This window comes from Poecile atricapillus, chromosome 4, assembly GCF_030490865.1.
Source record: "Poecile atricapillus isolate bPoeAtr1 chromosome 4, bPoeAtr1.hap1, whole genome shotgun sequence".
Lineage (NCBI taxonomy): Eukaryota > Metazoa > Chordata > Aves > Passeriformes > Paridae > Poecile > Poecile atricapillus.
Window position 1 is genome coordinate 52747511 of NC_081252.1, and position 14619 is coordinate 52762129.

Below are 14619 nucleotides of genomic sequence, written 5' to 3' on the forward strand. Positions count from 1 at the left end.
GATATTACTAATTTGTTGTACAAAAAACGTGAAGTTGTCTACCTCAAACAGAACAGACAAACATGAAGCAAGTGATCTCTAGCAGGCTATTGAAAACTACTGTTTTTCACATCCAAATGTCTAAATCATGTCCTCATACTATGAAATGCTACACAAAGAAGACAAAGTATTAAAATATTAAATAATAAAACATCCAATGAATGATCTGTATGCAACTGATAATGTGCACATATGCTAAACAAGAGGCTTTATGAATTAGCCTCCCTAAATGGAAATCAGATGGCATGTGACAAGAAAATTTAAAAAATTTAATCACAAAATTTACACTCCCAGCACAAGCTGCGAAAGGCTGAAGATAACAAAGTTGCTTGGGGAAACAGATAAAGTTTCCTGTGCTGAGCTACACATTAGGGCACCTACACCACTATGTAAAAGCAGGAGGAACAGAAGTGCCTTCCCCCAACTAGATTTACGGTCTCATAAGTATAAATAAACCACTTTAAGAAGCAAGTACTGAAACATGAAAATTTAATGCAAGCTCCTTGTCCACTGTAAAACTAAGCAAGAACTTCAGCCCCTTACAATTATGTACACTGCAAAAGCATTTAGTAAAAGTTTTTGTGCAAAATTACTCTGCAATCACAACTCCTTCTCATGCATATATGAGCAAATATTCAGAATTTAAATCTCAACTCAAACCCATCATACCTGGATTTAAGACAAAACTCATTTATTGCTCTGACTCCAGTGATGAAGTTATTCTGTGTGTATTTTGGTCCATACTCTCTTTTTTTAAGGACTGCTTTCACTTGAAAAAAAAGCACAGATACACAAGTTAAGTCACTCATAGAGACTACAGAAGAAACTTCAAAAAATAATTTAATCTAGTGTCATATTGATATCTCTTAGTCAAAATCTGAAAAACAATGATTGTCAGTGACAGAGAATATTGACAGTGAAGAGAAAGGTATCTTTCTCATTATGGAAATGAGCAAGATTTGAATGATTTACTCCCAAAAATGCTACTTACTAAACTGTATTTCAGGGTTTTCAAACCTAACTGCCACAGTCAGCTACCTCTCCAGCTTTGATGTCAGAGATGGTGCTTGGCTATATGCAATATGGCATATTACATATGCCATATGTAACAGCATTCAAATATGGCCATTTGGAAACCCTTGGTCTAACAACTGAAATAGCAACAGACTGCTACCTTTCTATTTTTTTCCAATAATCAAGTACACCTTCTACAGATAAGATTTTTGACTTTTGCAGAGCATACAGAGAAATGAGACAGACTGTATACATAATTTTTCTCAACAGTTACATTCAAAATTAGTACTCCTAACATTGGGCATTTATAGAAATTAAAAGCATACATTCTTTATTTATAATGCTTTTTATATCTGGAAGATGTACACTTATCACATCAGATTTTCATGCACAAGGAAAAGAACACCACACATATTCAGAAAAATTATAAATGGAATTTTAAATTTATGCTATTATTTCCTGCTTATCTGTACATACATAACTTCACCTTATTCTCAAATGTAAAATACTGTACACTAACATGCATTAAAAACATGTTTATTGGAAGAAGAGTTACATTCAGAAGGATGTAACACAACTAACACTGTAATGTAATCTACATTACAGAATACAGATTAAAACAAAAAGCTCAGATTCTACTGGTGAGGAGACTTTAGAGCACACATGACCTCCTTGCGAATCACAGGACTGATATGATTTCTATAGCTGGTCCAGAGTTACTCCTTAAGTCACAGGATACTTACAGAAAGATACTGCTTTTGAAGACTCTGAGAAAATTTTTCCCGAGTTCTACACTGTCTTATTTCTGTGTTTTGAAGCTTAATAGCAAAATACATTGCTTGTCTCTCCATGACACACTAACAGTACAGGTACCAATATTTATCAAAATAATCTGATTTCTTTCATCCTCTTTGAACTTGGAACAATTTTTCAAGTCTCTGAACAATCATATTCATCCCACAAAGCTCCTAAGTGAAGCTGATGAAAAAAACTTCATATACTTCCTAAAAACAGTACACCATTTACTACGGCTAGAACAGGCTGATAATTTTTAATCAGGAACACTTCCCATATTTTATTTAAAACAAATATACACCCAAATCATATTAACTTTACTAAAAAAAAAAATTTATGGATTTATCGAACACTTACTAATTCATCTTTCACAAATACAGGTACATTTCACTAAAATAAATCATATACTGTACACTATATATATTGTACTATAATTATATATGTTAATGTAATTATGCATTATGCATAATAACATAATTATATATGTATTATGTAATTATATGTGTATTTGTACAGTATCTCAACAATCCTATTCCTAGTTCAAGTAACTATAAAACTGTAGTAAATTTGAAGGAAAAAAAACCTATTTGGTGTTTCCAAGAGAAAGACAAGCTCAACAAAAGATAGTGTAAATAAAACACTTTAAAAAGCACATTTTTTTAAGATTAGTGAGCCTTGAAAAATGCTACTGTTTTTGTAATACTTAGTAATACTTGGATTGGTAACTTTCTAAGTCAGAGCAGCATTTTAAGATTAGAATTCCACTTTCTAGACACTAACAAAATCCTTAACATAAACATTTCCCTTTGCACATCTTTAATTAAGGGAGGGAAAACTTTTACATATTTTCACAATTATTTCACAGAATTTTTTCCTATCAACCTTGCATTTTCTCCCTCCACACATACACTAAGAGATAATAAATCTAAAGAAATGGACATCCCCTTGCTCCACTAGGAATGAGGAGGTAGAGAAAAGCAGGAGATGAAGCCTGGGAAGAAGTGAAGGATTAGAAGGTGTTTTAAGGTTTAGTTTCTATTTCTCAGTACTGTAGTCTGATTTGACTGGCAATAAAGTAACTGATTTTCCCCAAGTTCAATCTGTTTTGCCCATGACAGTAATCAGTGAGTGAGCTCTTCCTGTCCTTAACTCAGAAGCCTTTCATTAGATTTTTTTCTACCTTATCCAACTAAGAGGAGGAGTGATAGACCAGCTTGGATGGGCACTTGGTGTCCAGCCAGTGTCAAGCCCACATTACTACACACAATTTTACAGAACTCAGATTGGGCAGTTCATGTCATCAAAATATATTTAGAAGCAACACTGATTAGATTAACTCAGTAATAAGAAAGAACAGAGGAAGACTTAGAAAAAGGAACAGGGAAGATCAAGCATTCAGCTTAGCCACATTATGTCTGAGAGGGGAATGGATGTGCCTAAAAACACACAAGGAGGACAGCCTGCAACAACATGTGAAAAAACAAATCAGTCTTTTCCTGATGAATTCTGAAGCTTAAAGGAAAATTAAACAAACACAGAAGAGTGAGTAATTAGAAGGAATACTGCCATGTTTGATTTTTTAGGAGTAATTTTCAAACAAACAGTACCAAACAAAGCTGGCACACAAATGTGTTTTTAAAATGCTGTTCACATAACTTGCTTACACAATTGAAGAGAAGCCAGAGTTTCCTTACACTTTTTTTTTTTTTTTGACTACTAGCAAACAGCAGTAAGTTCCAATACTCTAAGTATTTCCTTACCTTTTACTTGGATTGGCTGTTTAGGTGAAGACTGCTTTTGGCCTGCATTGGTTGTATCTTGTCCTGTAAAATAAAATTAAAATTCACTGTAAATATGGAAGTACCTACTTTTCTTTTTAGTAAAGAGTTTGACTGACATAACCTTGGAAGAGATCTTAACATTGCAGTGCACCCTGACAATTAGAAAATATATTTACCAGATTTCTAACCTTTAAAGCTCTCAAAAGACAGAAACAAACAAACAAAAAAATTTTTAGGGACAAGTTTTATGCAAAGCTTTAAATATAATTAGTTCTAAATGGCTTATGGCTGCTATGTATCAGTGTTTCAAAGCTTCCAAGCTGGGATTCAATTTTAAGGGATGGAAGCTTCTTCATTTACAAAAAGTTAGCCCCTTAAAACACAGCGTATTAAAACTAAAATCCACAACTCATGTAACAAGCTGGAGCTGGAACAAAACCAAATTATTTTAGCTGGTTTTCAAACTTGAGGATATGGTTCTATTAAAAAAAAACGCACAAAATATAATTTACAATAGTAAAATTAATCTTAATATTTGAAAAACTATAAATTCCAGTAATTTTAGTGAGATTTCTACTTAGAAAACAGAAATACTACTCGAAAATTCAAACACACGTTGCATTCTTCTCTCATACATAACCTTCAGAATAAAAACCTTATGGTTCTAACATGTCAAACCAACATACCCACTCTTTTGTGCCCTACCACTCTATAACTTTGGAGGTTTGCCACACATTCACAATCATTCACAAAATTATTGCTATATTGAAAAAAAAAAAAAAATTTTATTTTAGCAGGTTAGTGTTACATAATGAGGTACTCCGAGCCTAACATAGTACATAAATACTTAAAGATCAGAGTCTCCTGAAGTTTGAACTACATAACTATGTTTCAAACAGGCAGTTAGTTAATGCCCTAAAAGCAACTGAGAACTACAGCCAATTCAAAGATACTTTCTTGGAAAAATAACACTTATAAATTTATGAAGCTGACCTTACTACACAGCAAATAAGGTTGTACCATAATTAGCACTCCTTAAACAGTCATCCCTTTCACTTGAAAACAAAAGAAACAAAATCCCTCTGTTGTTCCTTTCTTTTCTTACCTGGTTTAAAATGCTAAGCAGCTGATCTATTAATATTCATGATAAAAAACTTCTGCTAAGAGTGCTTTGCAAACACTGAGTAGCAGCTTCCTTTCAAAAAACATGTACAACCATTTATATCATCAAAAGAAATATCACAAACACTATTTAACAAAAGATTGAGTCCCAAGACTTCAGGGGGTGCGGGATGGTTGAAGACAAAAATACTACGATTATATCCATGCACAAAGATCTATGTACATCAAGTACCCTTTCAAAGTTTACTACCTCACCTTAGAGTCAGAACAAAATTACAGTGCATCATTGAGGAAAAAGGATACAGAATATTTTCATTCCCACTCACTGTTTTTCAGACAAGTAGATGTTGATATGGTAACTTTCAAGACTGAACATTGTTCAAGAGTCACTTTTGTACTTCCAAACATCAGAATGTAATCCTCTTAGCTGGCTACAGTTACTAGCTTTTAAAGACTGTTGCAAGCCCCAGGAATTTATAAATTACTAAAGAAGGAACTAATATCTGCTATCCTGACCCGAAAAGGGAAATTTTCTTAGAAGACCACTCCATTGTAGACAAAAGCACAAAGAAAGAGAGCTTTCATTTTGAAAAGCATCTGTTATCGCTTAAGCACAGTCTTCTGAGCCTGTATCTGTGCAGTCCCACAGTTAATAAGCACCAAAATCAGAGGATATTACAATGGAGCAAGGACAAGACAGTTCTGAATTTCACAAGCACCTAACAAGCACAAGATTGACAATCTAACAGCAGGAAGGGTCAGGTTACGCACACTGTATCAAATGTGTAATGTGAATGCTGCAGTTCTAACAACTGTCAGATTAGAAAGCTCCAGCAGATGAAACAGCTCAACCTTCTTTACCGGTCATTTATAGCCTGGCTTTGAGATGCCACCATGCTTAATAGTGGCACTCATTCAATCTTTATCATTAATTCCTTTGACACAACACACCAGAAATGCTACCCCAAAAAAATCAAATAAACAAGCAAAGTTTGAAAGATGAGTAATACATTCTATTTCTTATCCCTTAAATTACTTAATCACTTTCAGCATCCACATTTTTTTCCATCACCACTTTAAATTTGATTACTCTAAACTTAAACCTTTAAAATATCAGAACGACAAAGAAATAAATTTCAGCATTCCTCCCTGCTTATGCATTTGAATTTGCCATATAGATGCCCACAACAAAAAATACCAAGAATTTTGTAATTGTAATATAATACAATTGGGGAAGAAAATAAAAGCTATCAGTAAATATATTAAGCTTTTACATTTTTAGTAATACTCTTTATTGTAGCTTAGTACTACCTGTTTCAGTTTTTTGCAGGGTTTCTCCACGGGCTGATCCATTTTTATCTTCTGATCCAAGATCTTTCTTCTGACCATTGGAGGTATAAACTCTTACTTGACTCACCAACTGCACAGGCAGGCGATTACACGGTAGAATATAGTTCAGGTTCCCACTTTTCATTGAAACTTGCCATCCTAACAAGTGGAAGAAGAAAAGATGTTTCAGGCAGCCATTTTGGAAGGAAAAAGAAGGGGAAGCAGTCCTGCTCTGGCAGCATAAGTTATGGAAAGTTAGCTTGTAAGTACTAACTTGTGCTTATTTTACCCGTATTTATGAACTACAAAATGAGACTACATAGCATGCTTTCACTACCTCCCTTTAAACACCCACTTTTAAATTTCATTCTAATATTAGGGGGATTTTCCCACACTCCAATATGCATTTTTCCCAGAGACCTCTGGATGATCTTAAGGGTTAAAAAAAACAAAACAAAACCAAAGCCATCTGACAAGACAGACTTTCTGATACATTAATTCGTTCCTAATTCATCAATTCAATTCTCATTCTAGTCATACTGCCTCTAAGTCTTTAAAAACCATATATTGATAAAAGAACAAACACAGACCACTACAAAACTATTAGCCAGTGTTGCCACTGCATTTCACTCTGCGCACACCATACAAATCGCAGCTTACCAATGAAGAAAAACTGAACTATGTGTAAATTATACAGTTGCTACAGAAATCATGTAGAAAAGCACACAACACTGTACAAAATATTTTATAGGGAAGCATCTTAAATTTTGCAGCATTCACAACAGACAAATTGCAAGATAAATATGCAAAAAGTCCATTGAGAAACCACCCTGGGTAGGCAATCTTCCGTTTCAAAAGATTAACCAAAAGCAGAGTTGCAGTACAGACCAACCTGTATTAGCAATCAGTTTCTTTTAGGGACCACAACACTTTTGTAGAGAGGGTAAATAACACCTCCAACCAGAAATGCAGCAGGGAAACTGGCTGCTTTGGAAAGCACTCACTAAAAAATAAATACATTTTTAAAAATAATTAAGAGTTGCCAATAAATAAAGTCATACAAAATATGATCACTTAACTATGAATAACACAGCTCTCACCAAAAAAAAGATAATATTTTACAGAACTGTCCATTTGTAGAAGACTCGACAGCATTCCTTTTTAATTTAGTCTTCTGCACACTTGCATGTCTACATGTACCGACCTGAACCTTACTGAAGGAAAAATTTCCCCAAAAGAGGACAGCTCTTACTGACAGTTGTCGCAATGTGACAAAAGCCCTTAATACTGGACTCAACACAGCTCACTGAACTCACTAGTCACTAATTTATAAAACACTACGATGAATACGTGGCAGCAGATGAGCAGTGTTGTTTCCTAAGCTTTGGTGATATTGGAGCAGTTGAAAAGGGGAAACTTAATCTAGAGGGAAACTTTATTTAGAGGGCATTTTCCCTCCTAATTCATACACATACAAGAAGCCGTTAAAGAGCATTTGCTGCAACTTAACCGTGACTACACGAAAAGGGGGAAAACTGCTCAGAATTCAAATTCTATGAGATCTGTGGCCTAAAGGAAAAGCTCGCTTCTCGGTCCAACAGAAGCCCTGTAAAACCGCGCTACGTTTTATGCAATTACTGCAAACTTCGGCCCCGGCATGGGCATGACGCGCCTGCTTTACGTCAGGCGGGGCTGGCAGAGCCCGCCCGAGGACACCCCGGCCCCGCACTGAGCTCGCAAAACACTTGCACGTTTTCCTTCTTTTTACAGCAGACCCTCAGAAAGCAGCTGGCGCAGCCGGGCCCGCGGGTGCCCGCAGCCGGGAGCGGCGCTCCCGCCTCGGGAGTGACCCCGGCTGCCACCACCGCCGGCACTCGCCGTGCCCCAGGCAAACGCGGAGCTCCGTCCCAGCTCCTTACGAGCCCCGGCCGGCGCGGTGCGGCGGCCCGGGCCCGGCAGGACTCACCGTGGCAGGCGCGGGGCCGCGGCGCCGCCTGGCACCGCAGGTACAGGCGGTAGAGGCCGCGGCAGCCCCGCCGCTGGGCGGCCAGGGCCGGCATCATGGCGGCGGCCGCTCGGCAGCGGCCGGCGGGCGGGCGGCGACTCGCATCGGCGGAGGCCGGCGCGGCTGCGGCGGAGCCCCGCTGGCCCCGGGCGGCGGCGGTGGCCGGAGGCCGGCGGTGGGCGGCGCCGCGGCACCCGGATGTGCGGGGGCACCGCCGGGCCGCCGCTGACTCACCCGCCCCGCCCCCCGCGCCTGCGCCGCCGGCGCGCCTGGCCCGGGGAGCGGGGCCGCCTCGGCCAGGGCTGGCGCTAGGGCCCGGCCCCGGCGGAGGGCCCGGCCCCGGCGGAGGGCCCGGCCCCGGCGGAGGGCCCGGCCCCGGCGGAGGGCCCGGCCCCGGCGGAGGGCCCGGCCCCGGCGGAGGGCCCGGCCCCGGCGGAGGGCCCGGCCCCGGCGGAGGGCCCGGCCCCGGCGGAGGGCCCGGCCCCGGCTGCAGCACCTGGGGAGCAGCCCCTGCCCTGTTAGCAGCAGATTAATACATACGGGTACGTGTAACAAACGTACGCGCGTTAAGTTTCTTAGCTCATGTGAAAACGCATTAGAAAATTTTTTAATAGGGTCACCGAAATAATTAGGTTGAAAAGACCTCCGAGATCATCGAGTTCAACCTATGACCAAACACCACCTTGTCGATTAGACCATGGCACTATGAGCCACAGCCAGTCTTTTCTTGAGCACCTCCAGGGACGGTGGCTCCACCACCTCTCTGGACAGCCCATTGCAGTGTCTAATGACCCTTTCTTTCTATGAAGAAATTCTTCCTGATGTCAAATCTAAGCTTCCCCTGGCACAGCTTCAGACTGTCTTCTCGTCCTGTCATTCGTTACCTGGGAGAAGAGGCCGACCCCCACCTGGCTAAAACCTCCTTTCAGGCAGTTGTAGGGAATTATAAGGTCTCCCCTGAGCCTCCTTTTCTCCTGAATAAATACCCGCAGCTCCCTCAAAAACACCCCACAACACTTGTGGTCCAGACCCTTCACGAGCTTCAGTGCCTTTCCCTGGAAATAGATAACATTAAAGCATGTATACTAAATCTGTTTGCATTATTTCTATATGAAAATATAGAAATTAGGCTCCACTAGCCTAAGCCATCCCCTAAAATGCGCTTCCAACATCAGTGCTGATAAAATCAGATTTTAAATTAAGTGTTCCTTCAAGGAGAGTGCCATGTGGCTGATCCTGTGCTCCAGGGTTGTAAGGGCTGCCTGTGCCCAGCTGTGACACCTCCTGCCATACTCACCTACAGCCTGGCTCAGGACCATGCCTGTAATCAGTCCCACTGAGCACTGTATTGCTCTTTTTTATAAAAGTTTTTTTTTGGTTTTTTTTTTTTTTTTGTGGTTTTTTTTTTTTTTCCAGTATAGCTTTGATATTTGTTTACATGACTGAGAAAATGTCTCAAGCTTCCTTGTCTTCCTTTGCACACTGGGAGGAACATGGGAGCTCACCAGAAGTTAGCTTTACAGGGAATTTGGATAATTAATGTACCTGGTAATCCACAAGGCATTTGATCACTGAGGAGAGTTATTATGGTGCCTGTCTTTAACATACATAATTAGATTCTAAAACAAAGTTTGCTAGCACATCTTTACCAGCTACCTAGTGAGCAGCATTGCCAAAACAAGTTTTCCTTGAAGCCCAGGGGAGGCAGATTGAAGTAAAATACTTCCACAGAATAATTAACACTCGTCTTCCCAGTAGTACAACTGCAGCCATACCAAATGAATCAGGAGTATTGCAGCAGATGCTGTACCATTAAGCACCAGATGTACAGCACTGAAGTTAAATACTAAATTGACTGCAAGTTGTAAAGTAGCACAGGTGAGGTCACCAATTTCAGTTGCAGTCTAACATGCAGCTGATATGGTTTTGCTGGCTGCTTATTATTTTGGCAAGAGCCTAACAGTAAAAAACAAAACGAAGAAGTTAAGAGTTCCCTGTTTTTTTTCCCCATGTAAAGATGTTTGAAAGCATATAGGAACTCTTGAAACATTTGTACCTGAAGAGTTGCTGCTATACTCTAGAAGAGATACTAAGTTTAGGTTTATTGTTTCCTCTCTAAAACCAACCAGAACCACTAACTATTTCACATTCTTTTATCCACCTGATTAACTGAATTTGTTTTGTCTGGTTTTGGCATTGAAAATATGAAACCGAAAGGAAAATAATAAAACTGGAATATGCTAGACAGATTAATAGATACTAACAATGTGGTGGTCAACCAGGATTCACAAAATCAGCTGCTGTGCATGACCCTTTACATTGACAAACACTGAAAACTGATGGAGACAAAGAGCAGGTAAAAGAGCATCAATAACAGCTTATTCTGCATGGGATAGGCAAGTACATAAAGCAATTGATAATGAATTACCAAGACTCCTGGCATGCAGCTGCAGCATCCTAAGAAAAAAATATCAGCCTTATTTATAAGCATCTCAACCATTAGTTATCAATCACTAGCAATGAACAGAGAAACATCCTAAATGATATGGTATTTCAGGACATCCAAATTGGCTACTTTAAGCCTGTATTTCATAAAATCAAGCTAGTAAAAAAAATAAATTTAAATAGGTAAAATTTCATTCACATTCAAGTAGCTGAATGCTAAACTGATAAAAAATATTATTTCTACATACTGTGCTTCTGCATGGGCTTTTGTGCGATCTGAACCTCTGTCTAGGAGACCAATTATGTGAAGATCTTGGTATGTTGCTCTTAAGAGGGGGGAGACACGCTACCATGTCAGTCATTTCCTCAGGCCTCCTTTTGCAAAAACTCTAGAACCCTTTTTTATACAGCATATTACCTTGCCTACAAAAACTGTAAGGTTGCCTTACCAGGTCTTCAGGAAGAACAGGAACTATGTTTACAACCTTTTATGATTTAGAACCTGTTTTATGGAGACACTTGAAAAGTTTACATAGAACTGCTTGTAGACCAAGAAAGAAAGGTGACTGCATTGAAATACAGGCCTTTGAAAACTTTTTTTTCCTCTTTCCTGTTTATTTAAAATAACCCAGTAACTGAGTGTATTACTCAAGCTACAATAATGCATCATGATGAAACTCTCCAGTAGAACTATCTAGAAAGAAATACGTGATATGTAAAGGCTAATAAGAAATTAAGGATTTTAGTGTTCCTTGTATAAAAAATGAAGTAATATTAAGCCAATCAAATTCATTAAATATTCCAAGTTCATACAGTGGATGGAAACTTGCAATGTCCCCAGATCCACCAGAAGAGCTGATGGTATTGACTATATTAATATAGTTTAAATTATTCTTCAGGATTCCCATCATATCCTGCCTTATAGGTCTCTCATACAGCATAGTGAGGGGGAAAGAACTTTTGATTTTTGTACCTTTTATGATCCTACACATATACAGTTAACACAAAGCAGCTACATACCAATAGTACAAAAAAAATGTGAATAAATGAAGTGTCCAGTGACCCCAAACAGCCTTTAAGATGTTCAGGAGAACCATTTAAATTCACAGAAAATGAGATAGTATTTCATGGAGGGCAGGTACACAAGAGGAATGACTCTTCCAAAGCACAGAATGGTGAATCTTCAGAAGCTTGCATAACACCACTCTGAGTCATGCCAGTCTGTAAAGCTATTTCATGGTCATTGGGTCAAAGATCTACATAAACTAAAAGTAAATATTTTCATTTCCAGCACATGGGCGTTTTCAGTTATTCACATGCAGTTCATTCACCTGAACATCAGCAGCCATCTGCATTTTTTTAAACTGGGGGCAGCAGTCCTTAACAAGCAGCAGCAGCTTTGCCTGCCAAAGGACAATAAATCATGAAGTGGTATTATTCTCCTGAGAAATTTAAATGGAAAATTACTTTCTTGTATGAAACAGACTCAGGAGAGGCACATTACATTACTAGAATTTTTAGCTTCATAGTTGCAAACCAGCCACTAGAGGTCAGTGGTTTGGAATAAAATTAGCACATGGAGGAAGAATTCAATTTCATTTCATATGGACAAATCATAAATAAAATAAAATTTCCAGCCTCTAAGTAAGGAAAAAGGACTCTTAAGGTTAGCAGCACTTACCTTCATCTAAACGCAAGAAAGCCAGCTTAAAATTCTTAAAAACAATACTAGGTACATAATACATAAAGTACTGAAACAACTACTCATTCTCTACAGTAATATACAGACATGCATAAGAACACAGGACTGGAGAAAGCTTCTTGCATCATCAGCTCCAGTCTCTTGCTACTTCACTAGTCCAATTTCTTACACAAATCAAGCAAGGACCAGCTCAAATGTACCTTGATTCTTTTGCTCGTAAGGAAAAAACCCAAGAAGTACAAGAATGTGAAATAAGCTCAATTAGTACTTCTGAAGTGCACAAAGGCATTATATTAGAAACACCTATGCAGTGCAGCAATTTTCTTCAACAACTATTTCCCTTACAAATGTGCAACACTCTGCAAAGAGAGAAGGCTGCCAGAGGACAGGAAGAGGCTGTTTCATCATGAAGTGTAAAGTGTATTATCATTTCCAAAAAGGGGAAAAAAACCCTCAAAGTATTACATCTTATTTAGTAATTTATCAACTGCTCCAATTATATATACACATGATCCATTCACAATACATCCATATTAATGCAACTGAATGTCTTACCTCTGCCCCAGAGTGATGGTAAAAAATTTGAAATAATTAGAAATATGAATAGAGCCACTGGATGCTCAAACACATGCACGCTGAACTTGATGCTTGTTGCTGTAGTTTTCTAAGGTTTCAATATTCCTCTGTATTATACTTACACAGTTGAAAATGCCACTAGACATATGAAATGAAATCAGAAAGTCAACCTCAGATTTCCATGTACCGTTACAAAAGCTTTTCATTCATGGCTTTGATTTAAACTTTATCACTGAAAGGATTCACAATTATTTTTGTTGTGTTTTGTCAGAATCTAACTGAAGTTGTTGAAAGGGATTGTAGTATGGAGATATTTGTTTGGTGAGATTTTCTAGATTAAAAAAAATAAAAAATATTAAAATACTAAGTTACAAATATCATGTTCTAAGCAAACATACATCAGGACAAAGCCTCATGAGCTGCACATACAAGGTCTTCCCCCAGATTGCCAAGAAAAAAAAATAGCAAAGCAACATGGAAAGAGGAAAGCCAGAAAAAAAAAAAAAAAAAAAAAAAAAGGCCAAGAACCCTGGATTATTTCTTTCTTTGCTTTTTCACTGCAGAACTTTTAAGCATAATAGAGAAGAACACAATTCTACTGCAGCTGTTCTCCATTTTAAGTAAAACAAGATTAGACTGTCAGCTCCTGTACAGTGTGGCTATTTCAATAGTATTTTAATGGAGAATAAACTATACATAATTTACAGCTTGAAAATTTAAGAACTATCCAGAGGATACTGATGGCATGAAACCATGAATGGTGAAATGGGGTTCTTGAAAGCAACAGAGCACCCAGTGGGATTTCTAGACATCTTTGTATCACAGAACTGGTGTCTCTTGGAGTGTCCTGTGTAGGGCCAGGAGCTGGACTTGCTGATCCTGACTGGTCCTTTTCAGTTCAGTATATTCTATGATTCTATGATCTTCTGTGTTCTCATTTTTCTCCCCATTCTTCTGCTTTCTTTTTCTATTGCATTTCTACCTTCATGAAAACTATACTTGATATTGCTTTAAGTCCTACAGCTAACCTAGTCCTGCACCCTTTACAATTTCTGATTTTCAGCTTTGTTTTCCTTTGAAATACCTGAATTGATGCATCATCTTCATCTAACATGCCTTTAACACTGGCAAAGGAACATGAGTGCATATTCATAGGGACACATATAGCAAATGAAAATATGATCTGTGCTTGTTCCTGGAAAGCAGTTTCCTCACACCAGACAGGAGTGTGGACTGTAACAACACTCACCTCACAAGTAAGTTTTCATGGTGAGATGCATGGAAGCTGTGATAAAGATGAACTCAAAGTAAGAACAAAGTTTTTTTGTGGCTCCTCAAAATACAATCCACAGTACTGTTTTCACAAAACCCCAGTTGTATGGTGGTAGCCTGATGTGGTAGGATAAAGCCCATCTGGTTGGCACTTGGGTTGAACAGAAGTCACTTACTAACTGTGCCATCACCAACGAGCTAAGCCTAGCCCACAAGAAGAGCGTAACATAAGGTCACATTATTAAAAACACTGGTTCACAATTTTGCTTAGTAGTTGCAAAACAAATTATTATTATTCGGACAAAATTCCAAGTAATTCAGCAGTTGCTACAACTCATTCTCAGTTCAGTAGTGGCACCTACTTAGGTAGTAGGATGTAATCATAGTCTCAAAGTAACCTGTCTTAAAATTAAAAGGACGGAACTTTTGCCAAAACACAGGTGTACAATTTTCTCTGCTAACACCTGCACTGAAAATATGGCAGTAAACTGGGCACATAGGTAGATTTTTTCCACAGGACTTGATATTACCTATTCCAG

At 38.6% G+C, this 14619-nt stretch overlaps 1 protein-coding gene across 1 annotated transcript in view; it reads right to left on the reverse strand.

Annotated features, from left to right (window-relative positions):
• The window catches only part of SLC30A9 (solute carrier family 30 member 9), a 31943-nt gene extending 23777 nt beyond the window's left edge, over positions 1-8166 (reverse strand). Inside the window, exons 1-5 of the mRNA XM_058837341.1 lie at positions 8047-8166; positions 6973-7083; positions 6063-6239; positions 3609-3671; positions 709-808 (exon numbers count right to left, since the gene is read on the reverse strand). Of these exons, the coding sequence (XP_058693324.1) occupies positions 709-808; positions 3609-3671; positions 6063-6225 (326 nt within the window). The 5' untranslated portion in view covers positions 6226-6239; positions 6973-7083; positions 8047-8166. The remainder of the gene's footprint in view (positions 1-708; positions 809-3608; positions 3672-6062; positions 6240-6972; positions 7084-8046) is intronic.
• Between the last annotated feature and the right edge of the window lie 6453 nt (positions 8167-14619).